This window comes from Sus scrofa, chromosome 13 (assembly GCF_054392235.1).
Source record: "Sus scrofa isolate SSC_HxYL_T2T_F1_AM1 chromosome 13, Sscrofa_HxYL_maternal_Yorkshire_Landrace_v2.0, whole genome shotgun sequence".
Lineage (NCBI taxonomy): Eukaryota > Metazoa > Chordata > Mammalia > Artiodactyla > Suidae > Sus > Sus scrofa.
Genome location: NC_139395.1, coordinates 97,344,704 through 97,366,175, shown reverse-complemented (window position 1 = coordinate 97,366,175; position 21,472 = coordinate 97,344,704). Strand labels below are relative to the sequence as shown.

General features: G+C 43.5%; 1 protein-coding gene across 12 annotated transcripts in view; it reads right to left on the bottom strand.

Moving 5' to 3' along the window:
* Positions 1-21,472, bottom strand: part of GRK7 (G protein-coupled receptor kinase 7) — a 72,941-nt gene that overhangs the window by 32,017 nt on the left and 19,452 nt on the right. For 2 of the 12 annotated variants that reach the window (XM_084987049.1, XM_084987050.1), the window contains 3 exons: positions 19,169-20,055; positions 17,767-19,081; positions 15,541-15,978 (listed from right to left, as the gene is read on the bottom strand). In XM_084987049.1, coding sequence (XP_084843175.1) covers positions 15,541-15,978; positions 17,767-18,378 — 1,050 coding nt within the window. In that variant the 5' untranslated portion in view covers positions 18,379-19,081; positions 19,169-20,055. 12 annotated transcript variants of the gene reach the window in all.

Below are 21,472 nucleotides of genomic sequence, written 5' to 3'. Positions count from 1 at the left end.
TTTGCTGTGCCCGTGGCCTGCAGGAGTACTTGAGCCAGGGATTGAACTCATGCCATAGCAGTGACCTGAGCCACAGCAGTAGCAATGCCAGATCCTTAACCTGTTGAGCCACCAGGGAACTCCCCATAAGTGCTTTTTTTTTTTTTTTTTTTTTTTTTTTTTGCTTTTTAGGGCAGCACCTGTGGCATACGGAGTTTCCCAGGCTAAGGGTCGAATTAGAGATACAGCTGCCAGCCTATGCCACAGCCAGAGCAACGCAGGATCCGAGCTGCATCTGAGACCTACACCATAGCTCATGGCAACACCAGATCCTTATGAGGGAGGCCAGAGTTCAAACCCGCAACCTCATGGTTACTAGTTGGATTCATTTCCACTGAGCCACAATGGTAACTCTCCCATAAGTGCTCTTGAATCTGACGTAGCTAGGTTCATCTCCCTTATGAATGATATGACTTTGGGTGGGTAACTTAACCTGCATCTCAATTTCTCCATCTGTAAAATGGAACTAATAATAGTCCCTACCTCATAGGTTTTGTTTGTTTGTTTGCTTTTTAGAACAGCACCCATGACATATGGAAGTTCCCTGGCTAGGTGTCAAATAGGAGCTACAGCTGCTGGCCTACACCACAGCCACAGCAATGTGGGATCCTAGCTGCATCTGCAACCTATACCACAGCTCATGGCAACACAGATCCTTAACCCACTGAGCGAGGCCAGGGATCGAACCTGCATCCTAGGAATACTAATTGGGCTTGTTTCTGCTGAGCCACAATGAGAACTCCCGACCTCATAGAACTTTTTGTAAAGGCTCTAGATCCCATCATCTCTTGGTGAAAGGTCAGAAAGATTCCAAACCTTTCAAGCCATTGAGATGACTGCAATTATGAGGGGTGTCCACTGTTTTTGCCTCTCTGAATTCCATTTCTCATTCTCTTCCATCCCAATTTTCCTTTGGAGAACACTTTCCTTTGGTCTCAATCCATGACACTCATTTAGGACAGATCTGCACCCTGGCTCCTGAGAATAGCAGAGATCTAGCCCTGGCCAGTGGAATTGGTTATGTTTGGGTGAGTGACTTAACTTGTCCATTGACAATCTTCCTTGAGAATTTGAAGGGACTGTGTGTTCCTTCCTGTGTGTAAACACCTGTTCTCTTTCCACAGGATTGCTCAGTGGGGAGGATGTGCATGGAGCTGCCAGTGGCCTCCACGCAGGAGCCCCTGAGAGTGAGGGTGAGGCCGACACTGAGGAGAACAGAGCTGGGAAACACAGGGAGAGCCTCCCAGGGACACCATTCAGATGCTGGTGAGGTCAAGCCTCTGGGCTTCTTAGTTATGTAAACCATTAATTTCTTTCCTTTTTGGCCACCCCACGGCATATGGAGTTCCTAGGCCAGGGATTAGATCTGAACCACAGTTGTGGCCTAAGCCGCAGCTGCAGCAATGCCAGATCCTTAACCCACTATGTCAGGCCAGGGATCCAACCTGCATTCCAGTGCTCCCAAGATGCCCCCAATCCCATGGTACCATGGTGGGAACTGTTTAATTTCATTTTCTTAAGTAACTTTGTCTGGAAGGACCTTGACTGATAGCCCAGTAAATCATAGTAAAACATAATTTCATATGTTTATCTTTTTTCTTTTTTTGTCTTTTTAGGGCCACACCCGCGGTATATGGAAGTTCCCAGGCTAGGGGTCAAATGGGAGCTGCAGCTGTCGGCCTACACCACAGCCACAGCAACAAGGGATCTGAGCCACATTTGTGACCTACACCACAGCCCATGGCCACACTGGATCCTTAACCCACTGAGCGAGGCCAGTGATTGAACCCATGTCCTCATGGATACCAGTCCAGTTCATTACTGCTGAGCTACGATGGGAACTCCCCATATGTTTATCTTTAGAGATTACACATTTTTTTTCCCTTCAAATAATGTAATGACTATCTCATAGACTCAAGAAATGAAGGATTATTTAGAGGTTAAGGATGTCCTGGGCCTGCCTGAGACATTAGACACAGTGAGTCAGGGATTAGTCGGGGACAGGAAGCCAGGTCTCCTGCCTCCCAGGCCAGTGCTCTCAGGCACCCCCATTTCTCCCTGCCTGTAGGTCTCAGGCTTCTCAGCCCCGGGCAGAGCCACCCTCATCGTTTCTCCCTGAGTCCCTGCCCAACTACCAGCAGCCAGGGAGGCCCACGGGGCAAAAGGCACCACCTTTTAGAAGTGACTCCTTTCCCCCAACAAACGTGCCCTGAGGACAGATGTGGGTTTTGATGGTGCCGAGATGAGGTGGCTGAGTTCTGGATGTGAGACTCTTCAGCCCTCGGCTCTGCTTCAGCCCTCATTACCTCATGGTTGACTATCACGGTAGCTCCTTAAAGCCCCCCCACCCCCACTGTCCCGCCACTGCCCCTTTCTCCTCAATCTCTGCCTCTTTCTCCTTCAATTCATCATATGTAGTGCCAGAATCATCTCTTTAAAAAACCACTCTGTTCATGCCATTTTCCTGTTGAAAAACCTTCAATAGCTCCCTGCTGCCTAGAGAGCAATGTCCAAAGTACTTCACCTGCTGTCCTTACAACAACTTGACAGGGCCTGTGTCCCTCCAGGGAGGTCCAGCTCAGACCCAGGAAAGGGTTACCACTGGGAAGAATCTCATCCAGAATTCAACTAACAGCCTCAAGTTCTATTACAGAGACATACCTCGTTTTATTGTGCTTTGCAGACATTGCATTTTCTACAGTTTAGAGGTGTGTGGTAACCCTGCATCAAGCAAATCTGTTGCACCATTTTTCCATAGTAGTATTATTATTACTATTTTTATTATTGTCAGCTGCAGCATGCAGTGGCTTGATGTGAGGTCTCAGTTCCCAGACCAGAGATTGAACCCAGACCACATTGATGAAAGCACCTAACCACTAGACCAGCAGGAAACTCCCCACCAACAGCACTACTTTTTAATTAAGACATGCATAGTTTTTGAGACATAATTCTACTGAATACTTAGTAAACAATAGCATAGTATAAATATAACTTTTATATGCCTTAGGAAACCAAAAAATTTGTAGGCCTGGCTTTACTGTGGTGGTCTGGAACAGAACCCATAGTATCTCTGAGCTATGTCTGCAATAGGTAGTAGGTACTCTGATCCTTGTTGGGAAGGAAAACTTTGTCCCTCTATTGGGGCCCAGTACTTTTCTATCATCACCATTAATTTTGAGCCACATGGGAAGTCCATCATCACCATTAATTTTGATGCTTGGCTAATTTCTCTTTCTTTTTTTTCCACTGGCTACCTTCCTTTATTAACAGCTTGTATGAGGTTTTTTTATTTTTTGTTTTTTTTTTTAATCACTGTGGAACAAATTACCATACACTTAGTAGCTTAAAACCAAACCCATTTATTAGTTCTGTAGGTTTGGGCACAACATGGAGGGGTTCTTCGGTCAGGATCTCACAGAGCCAGGGTCATAATATCTGCTGGGCTGCATCTGCATCTGGAGCTCCGAATCCTCTTCCAAGTTCGCCTCATTATGGCTGAATTCAGTTCACTGTGGCTGTAGGACTGAGGTCCTTGTTCCCAAGCTGGCTTCAGCCAAAGGCAGCTCTCAGCTCTGCAAACCACTACCTTCCTTGCTGTATGGTTCACTCCATCTTCAAAGCCAGCAATGGTGTTTTGAAGCCCTCTCAGGCTTTAAATTTCTGAGTTCTGCTGTCTCTGACCTCTTCACCAATTTTTAAAGGACTTTTATGATTAGGTCAGTCCCACTTGGCTAATTTCTCTTTTTTTGTTTGTTTTAGGTCTGCACCTGCAGCATATGGAGGTTCCCAGGCTAGGAGTAGACTTGAAGTTGTAGCTGCAGGCCTACACCACAGCCATAGCAATGCCAGATCCTCAACCCACTGAGCAAGGTCAGGGATTGAACCTGCAACCTCATGGTTTCTAGTCACATTTATTTCTGCTGCACCATGACGGGAACTTCTCTTTTTATTTTTTATTTTTGGACACAATGTGCAGCAGCTCAGTGTGTGATCTTTGTTCCCAGATCAGGGATCAAATTGGGGCCAAAGCAGAGTCCTAACCACTAGGCCACTGGGGAACTCCCTGACACAAACTCAACTGATGAGTAACCTTAATTGCATCTTCAAAAAAATTTTTTTTCTTTTTTAGGGCCACATGTATGGCATATGGAAGTTCCAGGGCTAGGGATCGAATCAGAGCTGCAGCCAGCCTATGCCACAGCCACAGCAATGCTGGATCAGAGCCGAGTCTGTGACTTACACCCTACCTCATGGCAATGCTGGATCCTTAACCCACTGAGCAAGGCCAGGAATCAAACCTGCATCCTGATAGACACTATGTTGGGTTCTTAACCCTCTAAGCCACAATGGGAACTCCCTTCAAAGTGCATTTTGCTTTATAATGTAATGTAATCATGGGATTGATATCTCATCATATTCACAGGTCTTGCCAATAATCAATGGGAGGATAATTATACAAGGGCAAGGGTCATTGGAGGTCATCTTAGAATTGTGCTTACCATACCACTGTAACAATTACTATCTGATTTTAATTCCTGTGTGAGTTAAGAAGCTGAATCAGATTTCCTCATCCTTGTCAATATTTCTTGCTGGGGGCTGGTGTGACAGATGCTGTCAGCTCACCCAACACCTAACCTTACCTCCCTTCTCCCTTATTATCCCCTACAATAGAGGCTGGAAAATGAAAAACAATTTTTCAGGCTCCCTTGCAGCCAGAGGTGAACAAGTAGCATGGTCCTGGCTAATGGGATATAAGCAGAGTATGTTAACATTGTTCCTTTCTCTACTTTTATTCCATCTTGGAATGTGTATTTGATGTTCAGAGTTGCAAAAGCCATCTTGAGACAGGAGGAAAAGACAAGGAGATTTCCACAGAGACCGTGGCACTGAAATTGTTGACAATCTAGTACTATTTACAAAAAACAAACAAACAAACAAACAAACAAAAAAAACCAATCTTAGCTTACACAGGACTGAATGGGTAGCTGAATGAGAAGTATCTAGCCACATCTCCAAAGCCATGACACCTTGACTTCTCTGTAAGGGCTGCACAGAGTCCAGGCAGGTACCAATCTTCATAATCAGGGTGATTTTTCCTTTGCATCATCTTCATAATGTTCACAGTAATTCTTTATATAGTAGCTTGACATTAGAGCAATGTTAGTGGTTGCAGAAATCCTGTAGACATGTTCCTCTTCATTTCTTCCATGAAATGTTGTAAGTGTAATGACCTTAAATCCATTTGGGGGCCCAGTTATATGTGTGGGAAGTGCAGTAAATAGGAAACCGAGTGGCTCTTTTTAGCTACATAGAGGGTTTAACAGTGAAGGGGGGATATTTTCCTTTTTTCTTTCGTTTTAGGTCTCCTTCTTTTGGGAGTTTTACAATACTTTTTATTAAAGTACTGTTGATCTACAATGTTATGCCAATTTCTGCTGTACAGCAAAGTGTACCCAGTCATACACATGTATACACATTCCTTTTCTTATATTATCTTCCGTTGTGGTCTATCTCAAGAGACTGGATATAGTTCAATGCGCTATACAGCAGGACTTCATTGCTTATCCATTCTAAATGTAATAGTGTGCTTTTTATGGCTTCTAAAGTTGCTGACTCTTTTCCCTTCACCCTCCTGCTGGTCCCCTGGGCTTCAGAGGCCGGCCTGAGGACTGGGATATAAAGCTTCTTGGATGAGACAAGCAGTCTAAACCCAGAAGTTTGGTCTCATGGGACAAAGAGGGATTCAGGAAAGGCAAAAAGGGCCAGAGGTCTCAAGGCATAAACTTCCCCACCAACTGCATTGTTATACTGGACAATATTGAGAAAGCACAGAAAGTTTCCTGTGGATTCCAGTAAGGCCAGAGAGCTGGACACAGGAGCCACTGAAGGAACTGTCTTTAAAAAAGTCTCTGAGCCCTTGAACAGAGCCAGAAGAAGACTGAGAAGGGACTTACTAGAGACAGAGCCATGTCTCCTTGACCTCCAGCACAGTGGAGATGCACCACCAATTAGCATGATGCATCTGGGATGCTCAGAAGGAACACATCTCCTCTACATAATTGACAATCCAAATTCCAAATCTTGAATTAATACACATCTGTTTTTTCATGGATAGGCAGACATAGATTCATGACATTTCTCTTTTGCCATTCTCTCTCTCTTTTTTTTCTTTTGGTCTTTTTAGGATCACCCCTCTGACTTATGGAAGTTCCCAGCCTAGGAACTGAATTGGAGCTTAGATGCCAGCCTACACCACAGCCACAGCAATGCTGGATCCTTAATGCACTGAGTAAGGCCAGGGATTGAACTTGCATCCTTGTGGATACTAGTTGGATTGGTTACCACTGATCCATGACGGGAACTCCCACCACAGTCCTAGGGAGGCAAACACTCTGCCTCCTCCCTATCTCTCCCTCCCTGCACACCTCCCCCACTACACACACCCTTAGGAGACTGTGACACTGAAGTCCTCCATCCCGTTTCCACCTCTTCCTTGGTTTCTCCACCATCATTCAACCTCTTTGCTCCTATAGAACCAGCACTACCTCTCCTGACTCTTGTCTCAGCCTCTTACATCTCCACTCTCCCCACCTTAAAACTCTGTTCTTCTTCCTGTGTCCCCCTCTAGCAACCAGCCTCCCTCCTTCTTTAGGTTTGCTCTCTACTTCCAGGTCAATCCAACCTCTACCATGGGATTTTTTTTTTTTCCCACTGTACAGCAAGGGGGTCAGGTTATCCTTACATGTATACATTACAATTACAGTTTTTCCCCCAACCATGGGATTTTTGACTTTGAAAACTGCTCTTCTTGAGGACACTGTGGTTTCCTGATTGTCACATCCTGCAGCCTCTTGGTAGCATGTAACAGTGCTAACTGTTCTCCTTCCTCAAATTCTCTTTCCCTTTGGCTCCTGTGACAGAGGCTGCCAGTTACCTGCTCCATAGCCTTACTTACTAACTAGAACTACCCCCTAACACACACACACACACACACACACACACACACACACACACACACACACCAAAAAAGTCATCGATCAGCTTCCCTTGCAGATAGGACGGTCAGATAACAGTTCTAGCCAATGAGATTTCAGTGGAAGCTGTCAGATGGGTCTTCCAGAGAAGCTTCTTAAAGGGAGACATATTCAGTTCCTGTGTGTATACTCCTGACCCCTCCTCCTTTCTCCTGCCTGGGACATGGACCTAATGGCTTGAGCTACAGCAGCCATCTTGCAACACATAGAAAAGCTCAAAATCAAAAAGATGTTTATTCCATTATCCTGTAGCTGCAGAACTAATACCAGCCAGGCTTAGCCCCATACTACTTGTTACAGAAGAAAAATAATCCCCTCTCTTGTTTGATCCACCATTATTTGGGTTTTCCATAATTACACTGCTGAAATCAACCCCTAACTGATACAGCTCCCATGACTTGGACATTCCCATTCTACTTCTTTAATCTCTTCAAGGCCCCTCTTCTTCCACACTTCCTACATGTTGATGTTCCTGAGTTACCATCCCTGGTCCTCTCCCTCCACAGTTCCCCAAATGACCCAGTGGTGTCTGCTACTTCCCAAGCTACGATGATTCCAAATCCTAATGTGTAACCCAGATCTCCTTCCACAGCATAGACCTTTAGGTCTAAATGATCACCTGCCTGTCACATAGGAGCCTAATATACACTACACTCACAATTCAATTTGCCAGCTTTCCCGTAATTCTGCTCCTCCTTCTAGACTGGAGTCAGAGATACTCCTTATCCCTCACCCTAATATCCAGATGGTCCTGAAGTCCCATAAAGTGTCTTTCCAACAGCTCCAATTTACTCTCACTTCTTCAATCCTACTGTCTTATACAGGTCCCATCTCTCTTCCTGGGCCACTGTGTAAGTCTCCTAACTAATTCCTCTGCCTCTGCCTCCCATCTATAATGCAAATTGGTATTTTTTTTTTTTAGTCAAGGCATGCCATGGCCTGATATGGGACCTGATGTGGCATCTCAGTTCCTGGATCAGGGATTGAACCCAGGTCACAGAGGTAATTGCTAGACTACCGCAGAACTCTCCAATTTGGTCTCTTAAAAATACAAATCTAATCATGTTATTCCCTTTCTTAAAACTCTTCAATGGCTCCTAGTCCTTCACAAGAAAGAATTCCATTGCCTTTGCATGAGCCCTACACACCTTGTCAACACTCATTACATTATAGCCACATAAAATCACCTGCAGCTTCCCAAACTTGCCATGATTTTTCTTTACTTCCTTGCCTGATTGTTGTCTCTGCCTTGTAAGTTGGAAACTTTTCAAAAATTAAATTTTAAGTGAATGTTTAGGAACCCGACCTGGGCCCTTGCCCTCCTGGGAATTCTCCCACCTTTGTGCACAGAAACTCATTAGTAAAGACCTGTCAGAATTCAAGAGATTTTGGGGGAGATGGGATTAAGATGGCAAAAATAGAAGGACCAGTGCTCACCTTCTCTCATAAAAACAGCAGAATTACAACCAAATGCAGAACAACCTTCAACCAAACAGACTGGAAACTTTCAAAAAGATATCCTACTCCAGAAGACAAAAAAAGATGCCACATCAAGACAGTAGGAGGGGCAATTATGTGATATAAGCAACGCCATACCTGCCAGGTGGGAAGCCCACAGACTGGAAAGTAACTGTATCACAGAGATTCATCTACAGGAGTGAGAGTTCTGAGCCCCACATTAAGTCCCAATGCCTGGGGATCTGGCACTGGGAGAAAGAGCACCTGGAGCATCTGACATTGAAGGCCAGTGGGGCATGTGCACAGGAGTTCCATAGGACTGGGGGAAATGGAGACCTCATTCTTGAAAGGTTCACATAGGCTTTCATGTGCACTGGGTCCCAGGGCAGGGTGGAGGCTCTGTGGGAGTCTGGGTTGGACCTGACTACAGTTCTTGGAGGATCTCCTGGGAAAACAGGGGGTGAATCTGATTCATTGTGGGGAAAGGAGGTTGGAGGCAAGAGTCTCAGGAGTATTCATCAGCATGTATTCCTCTGGAGGTGGCCATTTTGGAAGAATCCGGCCCTACCCATCAGCTCTGAGAAGCCTCAGGCCAAACAATAATCGAAGGGGGGTGGATCACAGCCCCACCCATCACTAAACTGGCTGCCTGAAGATTCCCCAGGCACACAGCCTCCTCTAATCTCGCTCAGAGACAAAGCCCCACCCACCAGAGGGATAAGAATCAGCTCCACCTACCAGCGGGCAGGCAGCAATCCCTTCCATCAGGAAGCCTACAGCAATCCCCTGTACCAACTTCAGCCACAAGGGGGGCAGACATCAGAAGTAAGAGAGGCTACAACTCTATTGTCTGCAAAAAGGACACCACACCAAAAACCTATAAAAATGAAAAGACAGAGAACTATAACTCAGATAAGGGAGCAAGAAAAAACCCAGAAAAACAGCTAAGTGATCTGGAGATTCTCAGCCTCCAGGAAAAAGACTTTAGACTGATGATAGTGAAGATGATGCAAGACATTGGAAACAGACTAGAGGCAAAGATTGATAATTTATAGCAAACATTGAGCAAAGAAACTTAAGTAAGCAGAGATACAAAATACAATAACTGAAATAAAAATTCATTAGAAGCAACCAACAGCAGAATACAAGAGGCAGAAGAACAAATAAGCGAGGTGGAGGACAGACTAGGGAAATCACTGCTGCAGAACAGAAAAGAGAAAAAAGATTGAAAACAAGTGAAGACAGTCTAAGAGAACTCTGGGACAACATTAAACACACCAACATCTGTATATAAGGGTGCCAGAAGGAGAAAATAGAAAGGGACAGAAAAAACATTTGAAGAAGTAACAGCCGAAAACTTGCCTAACATGGGAAAGGAACACTCACTCAAATCCAGGAAGCGCAACAAGTACCATATAAAATAAACACAAGGAGGAACACCCCAAGACACATATTAATCAAACTGACCAAAATCAAAGACAAAGAGAAAATACTGAAAGCAGCTAGGGAAAAGAAACAAATAACATACAAGGGAACCCCAATAAGGTTATCAGCAGATTTTGCAATAGGAACTCTGCAGGCCAGGAGGGAGTGGCATGATATACTTCACATGATTAAAGGAAAAAACCTCCAACCAAGATTACCTTACCCAGCAAGGCTCTCATTCAGATTTGAAGGAGTAAGCAAAAGCTAAGAGAATTCGGCAACACTAAACCAGCCTTACAACAAATACTAAAGGAACTTCTCTAGGCAGAAAAGAAAAGACAGAAACCAGAAACAAAAATACCACAAATGACAAGGCTCACCAGTAAAGGTATATATCCAATAAAGTTACAAAATCATCCACACACAATTATGCCACCAAAATCAGATCACAAGAAGAGGAGGGTACAAATGCAGGACACCTGAGATGCATTTGCAATTAAGAGACCAACAACTTAAAACAATCTCATATATATAGAGACTGATATCAAAACTTCAGAGTAACTGCAAACCAAAAATATACAATTGACACACAAACAAATAAGAAAAATCAACTCAAAAAACAACACCAAAGATAGTCATCAAACCACAAGAGGAGAGAACAAGAGAAGAAGGGAAGAAAAAAGAGCAACAAAAACAAATCCAAAGAAATTAATAAAATGGCAATAAGAACATACATATCAAACATTACCTTAAATGTTAATGGACTAAACGCCGCAACCAAAAGACAGAGACTGGCAGAATGAGTACAAAAACAAGACCCATATACATGCTGTCTTCAAGAGACCCACTTCACTTCTAGGGACACATACAAATTGAAAGTGAGAGGATGGAAGAAAATTTTCCATGCAAACGGGAATCAAAAGAAAGCTGGAGTAGCAGTACTCATATCAGACAAAATAGATCTTAAAATAAAGAATATTATAAGAGACAAAGAAGGACATTACAAAATGACCCAAGGATCAATCCAAGAAGAAGATATAACAACTGTAAATATATATGCAACCAACATAGGATTATCTCAGTATGTAAGGCAACTGCTATCAACCTTAAAAGGAGAAACTGGCAATAACACAATCATAGTGGGGGACTTTAACACTCCACTACAGCAATGGACAGATCAACCAGACAGAAAATCAATAAGGAAACACAGGCCCTGAATGAAGCATTAGACTGGATGGACTTAACAGATATTTATAGGACATTCCATCTAAAAGCAACAGAATACACATTCTTCTGAAGCGCACATGGAACATTCCCCAGGATTGATCACATTCTCTGCCACAAATCAAGCCTTGATAAATTAAGAAAATTGAAATCATATCAAGCACCTTTTCCAACCATAACACTATATGACTGGAAATCAGTAACAAGAAAAAAACTGCAAAAAACACAAACATGTGGAGACTAAATAACATGCTACTAAACAACCAAGGGATCACTGAAGAAATCAAAGAGGAAATTAAAAAATACCTAGAAGCAAATGATAACAAAGATATGACACTCCAAAACCTGTGGGATGCAGCAAAAGCAGTTCTAAGAGGCAAGTTTATAGCAATACAAGCCTACCTCAGGAAACAAGCAAAAGCTCAAATAAACACCTAACTTTACGGCTAAAGCAACTAGAGAGAGAAGAACAGACAAGACTGAAAGTTAATAGAAGGAAAGAAATTATAAAGATCAGAGCAGAAATCAGTGAAATAGAAATGAAGAAAACCATAGAAAAGATCAACAAAATTAAAAGCTAGTTCTTCAAAAAGATCAACAAAATTGATAAACTCTTAGCCAGACTCATCAAGAAAAAGAGAGAAGGAGTTCCCATTGTGGTGCAGCAGAAATGAATCCAACTAGGAACCATGAGGTTATGGGTTCAATCCCTGGCCTCTCTCAGTGGGTCAAGGATCTGGCATTGCCCTGAGCTGCGGTGTAGGTCACAGATGCGGCTCAGATCTGGTGTTGCTGTGGCTCTGGGATAGGCTGGCAGCAACAGCTCTGATTAGACCCCTAGCCTGGGAACTTCATATGCCATGGATGTAGCCCTCAAAAGACAAAAGATAAAAAAAAAAAGAAAAGAAATACAAAGGATCATAAGAGACTTCTATATGCAACTATATGCCAATAAAATGGAAAACCTAGAAGAAATGGACAAATTCTTAGAAAAATGCAGTCTTCCGAGACAAAACCAAGATGAAATAGAAAAGATGAATGGACCAATCACAAGAACTGAAATTAAAACTGTGATTAAAAAACTTCCAACAAACAGAAGTCCAGTTCCAGATGGCTTCACAGGCGAATTTTAGCAAACATTTAGAGAAGGGCTAACACCTATCCTTCTGAAACTATTTCAAAAAATTGCAGAGGAAGGAACACTCCCAAACTCATTCTATGAGGCCACCATCACCCTGACACCAAAGCCAGACAAAGATACCACAAAAAAAAGTACAAGCCAATTTCACTAATGAACATAGATGCAAAAATCCTCAACAATATACTAGCAAACCACATCCAACAATACATTAAAAGGATTGTATATCATGGTCAAGGGGGATTTATCCCAGGGATGCAAGAGTTCTTCAATATCCGCAAATCGATCAGTGTGATACACCACATTAACAAACTGAAGAATAAAAACAATATGATCCTCTCAATAGACACGGAAAAAGCCTTTGACAAAATCCAACACCCATTTCTGATAAAAACCCTTCAGAAAGTGGGCATAGAGGGAACCTACCTCAACATAAGAAAGGCCATATATGACAAATCCACAGCAAACATCATTCCCAATGGTGAAAAGCTGAAAGAATTCCCGCTAAGATCAGGATCATGCCACTACTCTTCAACATAGTCTTGGAAGTCCTAGCCATAGCAATCAGAGAAGAAAAAGAAATAAAAGCAATCCAAATTGGAAAGGAAGGAGTAAAACTATACTTATTTGCAGATGACATGATACTATACCTAGAAAATCCTAAAGATGCTATCAGAAAACTGTTAGAGCTCATTGATGAATTTGGCAGTCACAGCATACAAAAATCAACACACAGAAATTGACTGCATTTCTATATACTGACAATGAAAGATCAGAAAGAAAAATTAGGGTAGAAACCCTGTTTACCATTGCATCAAAAAGAATAAAATACTTAGGAATAAACCTACCTAAAGAGACTGAAGACCTGTACTCTGAAAACTATAAGGTGCTGATGAAAGAAATCAAAGATAACACAGATGGAAAGACATACCATGCTCTTGGATTGGAAGACTCAATATTGTCAAAATGACTATACTATCCAAGACAATCTACAGATTCAATGCAATACCTACTGAATTACCAAGGACATTTTTCACAGAACTTGAATTAAATATTTTTAAAGTTTATTTGGAAGCACAAAAGACCCAGAATAGCCAAAGCCATCCTGAGAAAGAAAAGTGGAGCTGGAGCAATCAGGTTCTCAGGCTCTCTGACTTCAGACTGTACTATAAAGCTAGAGTCATCAAAACTGTATGGTACTGGCACAAAAACAGAAATATAGATCAGTGCAACAGGATAGGAAGCCCAGAATTCAACCCACACACCTACAGTCAACTAAATCTATGACAAAGGAGGCAGGAATATACAATGGAGAAAAGACAGCCCCTTCAATAAGTGGTATTGGGAAAACTGGAGAGCCCCATGGAAAAGAATGAAATTAGAACACTCCCTAACACCATACACAAAAAGTAATTCCAAATGGATAAAGACCTAGACATAAGACCAGGTAGTATAAAACTGTTAGAGGAAAACATAGGCCAAACACTCTGACATAGACGACAGCAACATCTCAGATCCACCTCTTAGAGTATTGACAATAAAAACAAAAATAAACAAATGGGACTTAATTTAAGTTTCTGCACAGCAAAGGAAACCCTAAACAAAACAAAATGACAACCCACAGAATGGAAGAAAATATTGCAAATGAATCAACTGACAAAGGATTAATCTCCAAAATTTATAAACACCTTCTGTAGCACAACACCAAAAAAACAAACAACCCCATCAAAAAATGGGCAGAAGATCTAAACAGACAGTTTTCCACAGAAGACATACAGATGGCCAAAAAACACATGAAAAGATGTTCAACATCACTCATCATTAGAGAAATGCAAATCAAAACTACGATGAGGTACCACCTCACACCAGCCAGAATGGCCGTCATCAAAAAGTCTGCAAATAATAAATGCTGGAGAGGGTGTGGAGAAAAAGGCACTCTGTTACACTATTGGGGGGAATGTAAATTGGTGCAATCACTGTGGAAAACAGTATGGAGATTCCTCAGAAAGCTTAAAATAGAACTACCATTTGATGCAGTAATCCCACTCCTGGGCATCTATCCAAAGAAAACCATGACTTGCAAAGACACATGTACTCTGATATTCATTGCAGCACTATTTGCAATAGTCAAGACATAGAAACAACCTAAATGTCCATTGACAGAGGAGTGGATAAAGAAGAAGTGGTATATATACACAATGGATTATTACTCAGCCATTAAAAGGAAAGTGATACCAGCATTTTTAGCAACATGGATGGACCTAGAAATTATCATGCTAAGTGAAGTCAGACAGCGAGAGACCAATATAATATGCTGTCACTTACATGTGGAATCTAAAAAGAGGACACAATGAACTTCTTTGCAGAATAGATACTGACTCAGAGACTTTGAAAAACTTATGGTTTCCAAATGAGATGGGTTGCAGGGTGGGGGGATGCACTGGGAGTTTGGGATGGAAATACTATAAAATTGGGTCGTGAGGATCATTGTAGAACTATAAATGTAATAAAATTCATTGAGCAATTAAAAAAAGAATTGGAGAGGTTTGTATTGTTCACATAACATAGTGCATAATTATAATTCCCTTTTGAATCAACGAATTCTCTGCAAGTCACTTTGAACCAAATTGATCAAAATAAACATTAATTGCCTTTATTGTCATGTATATATCTTTTCACTTAAAATGTCACCTCTTTCCAATGTAAAACAGTCCTCCATTCTGCACTCAACAAGAAAGGAGATATTTACTTCAATATGCTAAGGGTTAGGGTTTCTTCTTTTTTCTATCCTGTTAAAATTTACCTCCTAGAATTCTAGAATTTTAGGGTGTAGCCCCTAAAATTTTCCAGAAAAGAAAACCAAGGGTCTATTGACTCAGGAACATGGCACCAGGGAGGTGGTTATAGGTGGGACATACCTAGATCCTGGCTGTGGATTCAGGCCTTGCCATCTCATCGTGAAGGCACAGACCATCTTCAGCTCACAAAGAAGACTCCCCTCTGCTTCCGATGGGAGGAGAGCAAAGTAGCCCCCACATAGCCAGTTAAGCTAATCCTCTTATACCACTCCACTTAAGGCAAGATGACATAAGGGCTTTAGGAACGAGGAATTAGAAGCCTTAAATCCAAGGATCTTTCTACCCTGGGAATAGAACAGCCCTCTCCTCTCCTCTCCTCTGTGACTCTGTGTCCCACCCTTGGGGCCAGTGGAGGGCCACTCACCCTCTGGGTAACGGGCTTGCCATCCTGGATCTGCACGGCCAGCCCCAGGTCAGACAGTCTGCAGTTGCCGAGGTCATCGAGAAGCACGTTCTCAGGCTTCAGGTCCCGGTAGACGATGCCGAGGGAGTGGAGGTGCAGCACGCCGCACGTCATCTGGGCCGAGTAGAAGATCACCCTGTTCATGTCCAGGCCCCGCTCGCCCACGCTGTAGATGTGGAACTTGAGGTCTCCCCCATTCATCAGGCTCATCACCAGGCAGAGATGGGACTTGCTCTCAAACGCATAGGCCAGAGACACAACGAAAGGGCTGCTGACCTTCTCCAAGATTTCCTTTTCTGAGAGAGCCATCTTCTCGCCACTCTTCTTCTTCAGCCGCTTCTTGTCCAGTTTCTTACAGGCATACATCTTACCAGTGTTTTTCACCTGGACAGCACATACCTTAAAGAGAAAAGGAAAGGGAGAGAAAGAGGTAGAAGCAGACAGCACTGCAGGAGGAAGGGGAGACAGTGATACAGGGGTGAAGGGGCAGAAGTCAGCCAAAGTGGAAAGACAGCAGGCTTCTGAGAAAGGAGGAGCTGTGAGTAAGAAGGGGCTGGGACTGCAGTGAGGTATCGCTTCATGCTCAGTAGGTGGGCTGTAATTTTTTTTTTTCAGCCACACCGAAAGCATATGGAAGTTCCTGGACCCAAGACTGAATCCAAGCCAGAACCGCAACCTATGCCACAGCTGCAGCAATGCCATATTCTTAATCCACTGCACTGGGCTGGGGATCAAACCAGTGCCACCACAGAGACTAGCTGGATCATTAACCTACTGGGCCACAGTGGGAACTCCCTGTAATTTTCTTTTTTTTTTTTTAAGGAAAAATAACAAGGGCTGACGGAGATGTAGAGAAATTAAAACCCTCATGTCTTGCTGGTGGAAACTTAAAACTTGGAAGAGTTTTGGTGATTCCTCAAAAAGTTAAGCACAGAATTGCCCTAAGGCCTAGCAGTTCCCCTAGACACTATTCACAGCAGCGCTATTCACAATAGTCAAAGGTGGAAACAAACCACCTATCCATCAGTAGATGAATGGACACATGAAATACAGTATTCCCATACAATGGAATGTTATTCAGCCGTAAAAAGAATGAAGTACTGATACATGCTTCAACATGAATGAACCTCCAAAATATTAAGTAAGTCAGACACAAAAGCCAGATACATATTGTATGACTCCATTTTTGTGACACATCAGAATAGGCAAATCGGAAAGCAGACAAGTGGTTGCCAGGGGCTAGGTGATGGGGCGAAAGGGGAATAACTGTTAATGGCTATAGGGGTGATGAAAATATCTTGGAACTAGATAGAGATGATGGCTATATAAAACTGCAATGTGCTAAATTAAACTGTACAATTCAAAATGATTAACGGTTAATCTTCTGTGAATTTTACCTCAAAGATTTTTCTTTTCTTTTTTATGGCTGTACTCGAGGCATTATGGAAGTTCCCAGGCTGGGGTCGAATCGGAACTACAGCTGCTGGCCTGTGCCACAGCCACAGCAATGCATGATCCTTAACCCACCAAGCGAGGCCAGGGATTGAACCTGAATCTCATGGTTCCTAGTTGGATTTGTTTCTGCTGGGCCACAATGGGAACTTCTCAAAGATTTTTTTCTACTTAAAAAAAAAAGAAAGCTGAGCATAGCAATGATGCAAAATAGATTCTAGGCTTTACTTCCCAATGAGTGTTTTCTTAAATAGCTGAAATTTTTCTCAGATTATCTCCATTACCACAATTAATCTCCCATCCTATGTTGCTGTCATTCACCAACTGGGCATTTCAGTGTGTCCTGCCTCGGGTAGACCTCATGATAAATATTCTTGGCCTGTTCCACGTTTCGTCTGTTTTCCTATACCATTCTCATTTTATTTCATGTGGTGACCAGAAAAAAGAGATGAGAGCAAGCTAGGAATCCCCCCCACCCCTGGCTTTTTTTTTGCTCTACCTGAGGCATATGAAAGTTCTGGGTCAGGGATCGAATCTGAGCCAAAGCTGCAGCAACACCAGAACTTTAAGTTACTGTGCCACTACTGGAACTCCTAGGAATTCTTTCTCCACAGGTGACACTAAAATTAGTTATTAGTAGGTTCCCTTGAGATTAAACAAGAAAAAAATAGGCAAAACAAAACTCTATTATGCAGTATATTTCGTCTTCCAGCCTGGCCATGCTGAGATACTTACCTCCCCAAAACCACCTTTCCCCAGCACCCGGAACTCCTCAAAGTACTTGTCTGACACCGGCTGCATCTCAAAGACTTTCCATTGCAGAAACTTGTCATAGAAGGGGCTGACCAGGAACTCTCGAAAGGGCTGGTCCTGTAAGAAGGCCATGGCCTCGGCCTTGGCCTGCTCCACCAGGGATGCTCGCTCCTCATCAGTGGTGGCCGCTTGGCACTTGGTGACCAGAGCTGGGCTGAGGAAGGAGTGTGGTTGCCCCGGGTTTGGGGCAACTGCACAAGTTGCCACCAGCGCCTGCAGTGTGCTACCCTTGGCGGGACCCTCTTCCGCCAGCTCCCAGCTCTGCACCTCCTCCAAGAAGCCCATGGCCTCCTGGTAGGCGGGCACGGTGGCTAGGAAGTCCCGGAAGAGACGGCGGCCGATGGGCTGCTGCTCACATAGGCTGTTGAAGTCGGCGGGCATCGCCTGGCGGAGCTGCTCGCAGCTCTGCGGCCCGGGAAGCATCAGGCTCCGGCGCCGACGCTGTAGCTCCTTGCTGTCTGCGTCGGAGGTCTTCCGGGCCTGCAGGTAGGCGGTGTTGGCGATCAGGTTGTCCAGGCCCCCCATGTCGACCATGGCTGAGCACCGAACGTGCTCCCCTGGCACAGATCAAGAAGGATGGAGGGTTGCAGCGGGGAGGCGCTCAGGTCCCGGGACTAGCTGGCTGCTTTCCGTTCCAACCAAGATGCAGAAACTTCCAGGGGATTTACAGCAAGTCTTCTGGTCGGCGGGTGGGACTGGTGGAGGGTGAGGAAAGAGGTTTCTCTTCTAAGAAGCTTTGCTGGCTATGTATAGCCGGCCAGGGAAGGGCGCATCACAGGTCACCCAGCAAGCCTATAGCAGCCTGCAACACCTGCTGGGTCTACATGAGCATCATGGGACCTTTCTCATACACACCTGCTCCCTGAATCCACCCAGCTACCAATTTCCAAAGGAAAGGAATCCTAATAAGGTGGCACGTTATTTGTTGCTGTTAGCAGTATTTTCAGCTGTGTCTGATTTTATGTGTTTCCCAGCAGGTGCAAGCTATGTAAACTCCTAGGAATAACAGGTCAGCAAGTGGAACTGGGAAAAGGTTTTCTTCCTTGTGTCTAACAGCCTGACACAGAGCGGATTACAGCAGGGGATGCTCTGAGCTATGAGTCCTGAGACTTGTTCCCAGAGGTCCTTGGGGACCAAGTGGTGGCCCTCAGAGTGGGCTGGGGCTCGCCCACTGTCAGTGGAACCCTCAACAGGCTGCAAAGATCCTCCAGCCTTGGCTTTCTTAGTTCTGAGGAATCTGTGGTGGGAAGTACCTGATTATTAAATAAATAAAGCTACCATGAACATTCACCAACAAATAAGTAAATAAATAAAAATGAAGTACCCGATTTAATGAGGGGGGTGACCTTGATCCAAAACATCCCATGAAGTGACATCAGCAGGAAAATCATACCACTTCACAGCATGGGGTCGAGACCGTTCCAAGGGCACAAGCCTAAAAAGGGGGATCTGAAGGCGAAGGAGCCATGTGTGGAGACCCCAAGCAGTGAAACTCCAGGTATGGCCCCTGGACATCTCAGCCCAGGCTCTCTCACGAAGCTGGGAAGCTTCCCTCCATGGAGATCCCTCAGAGCTTCCCCCCACCTCAGACCACGACCTCATAAGGAACAGAAATTGGTTTAGACAGAGATCAGGCTAAGAATCTCTGCTCCAAAAATAACACTTGTGTCCTACAGGGAAAGAATACTCGGGCTTTTTCTTCACAAAGCAAGGCTAAGACAGTTTAAAAACAAAGTCATTCAGTATTATGCCAGAGTGTTTAAAAGGGTAAAAAGAAAGAGAGGGAGGAGGGGGAAGAAAAAGCTGGTCAGTCTTTTTCCAAACAAACAACCCCTAGCACACACTCTGTGAAAACATCATCATGACGGCCTTGGTCTGCCTGACAGAGCCTGCCGACTGTCCCCCAGCACAGATACACACTTGACCTCACGCTGCCAAGAATTATGTAATGAACTCGTGGGTGCCCTTTGGCTTTGCACTGCTGCACTGTAGATCGTCAGCCCAATGGCAGAGATGGGAGATCTGCACAAGTGACCACTGCTCGGACCGGTGCCATCTGCCTTGAAAGCCATACAAGAAAGCCTTGTCCTTTTTGTTGTTCTTGATATGTCATCCTGGGGCCCACATTTCCGAGTAGTGAAAAATCAGTCTGGGAATCTCTCTGGAGGAGGAAATGCCTTTTCCCGTGGTTTTTACGACTACAGGGCAGAACTTTGAGAAAATGGTAGAATTGTCATCACATCACTATTTAACTCTATCACTGAAAAAAGAATGTTTTTCACTGATGATCAGATCTGCTGTGAACTGCTTGGTTCCACTCACACTGATACTTTCTTTTATCCCTGAGTAATCACTTAACCCAGCACTGTCCAATAGACATATGCAAAGCCACATATGGATTTTCAGATTTTCTAGCAATCATATTAAAAAAGTGAAAAGAAACAAGTGAAATTAACTTAAAGATGTATTTTACTTGGCCAAACATATGCAAAACATTATCATCTCAACATGTAATTGATATAAAAATTGCTAATCAGATGTATTTTACATCCTTTTTTGTCTCCTGGGTTTTTGGAACCTGCTTGGTATTTTACATTTACACATTTCAGTTCAAACCAGGCACATTTCAAATGCTCAGTAGCCACATCTGGTCAGCGGCTACATTGTTGGGCAGCACAGACTTAACCTTCTTGGAGAAGAATTTTTAGGTCACCCCGAGGCATATGGACATTCCCTGGATCAAATCCGAGCCTGAGCATCAACCTACACCACAGCTGCAGCAATGGCATCTCCTTAGTCCACTGCACCAAGCCACAGATGGGACCTGAGCTTCCGCAGAGACAAGGTGAATCATTAAACCACTGCGTCATAGCAGAAACTCCCAGACTTACCCTTCTTCATGTAGCTTTGTTGTTCATAAGTAAGAGAAAGTCTTACTTTTGCTTTTTTTCCTAATAAGTAATACTACAGACTATTTGGGTAAAAAAAAAACCTCAATAATTAAAAATAAAATGACTGATATTAGATAATATTTGATACAAAGCATAGAAGTTATAAAATGATTATATGTCAACTACTGGCAATTTTAGAGTACCATTACTTAAAGTTTTACCCACCTGAAAAAATAAGTCTATTTAAAATGGAACACTTGGGAATTCCCATTGTGGCTCAGCAGAAACGAATCTGACTAGCATCTACGAGGATGCAGGTTTGATCCCTGGCCTCACTCAGTGGGTTAAGGATCTGGTATTGCCGTGAGCTGGAGGTCAAAGACATGGCTTGGATCCAGTGTTGCTGTGGCTGTGGCATAGGCTGGCAGCTGCAGCTCTGATTCAACCCCTAGCCTGGAAACTTTCACATGTGGCAGGCAGGGCCTAAAAAGCAAAAATAAAAAAAAAAAATTTAAAACATGGAACACTTTACGTAATTACTAACAATTAGGGTCCAGGGCTTTTCTCAATTTGATGAAATAGTAATTATAGACCCAATTAAAGAACAGCACTGAATCCTTAGCTTATAAGCAGAGCTAAGTGCTACCCACATTCGGGGTACCCTGCATTAGCAGCGAAAAGTATCAGAAATCTTGGATTGGAAATGGGGCCCCATGTTTATAAACACTACCTCCAGC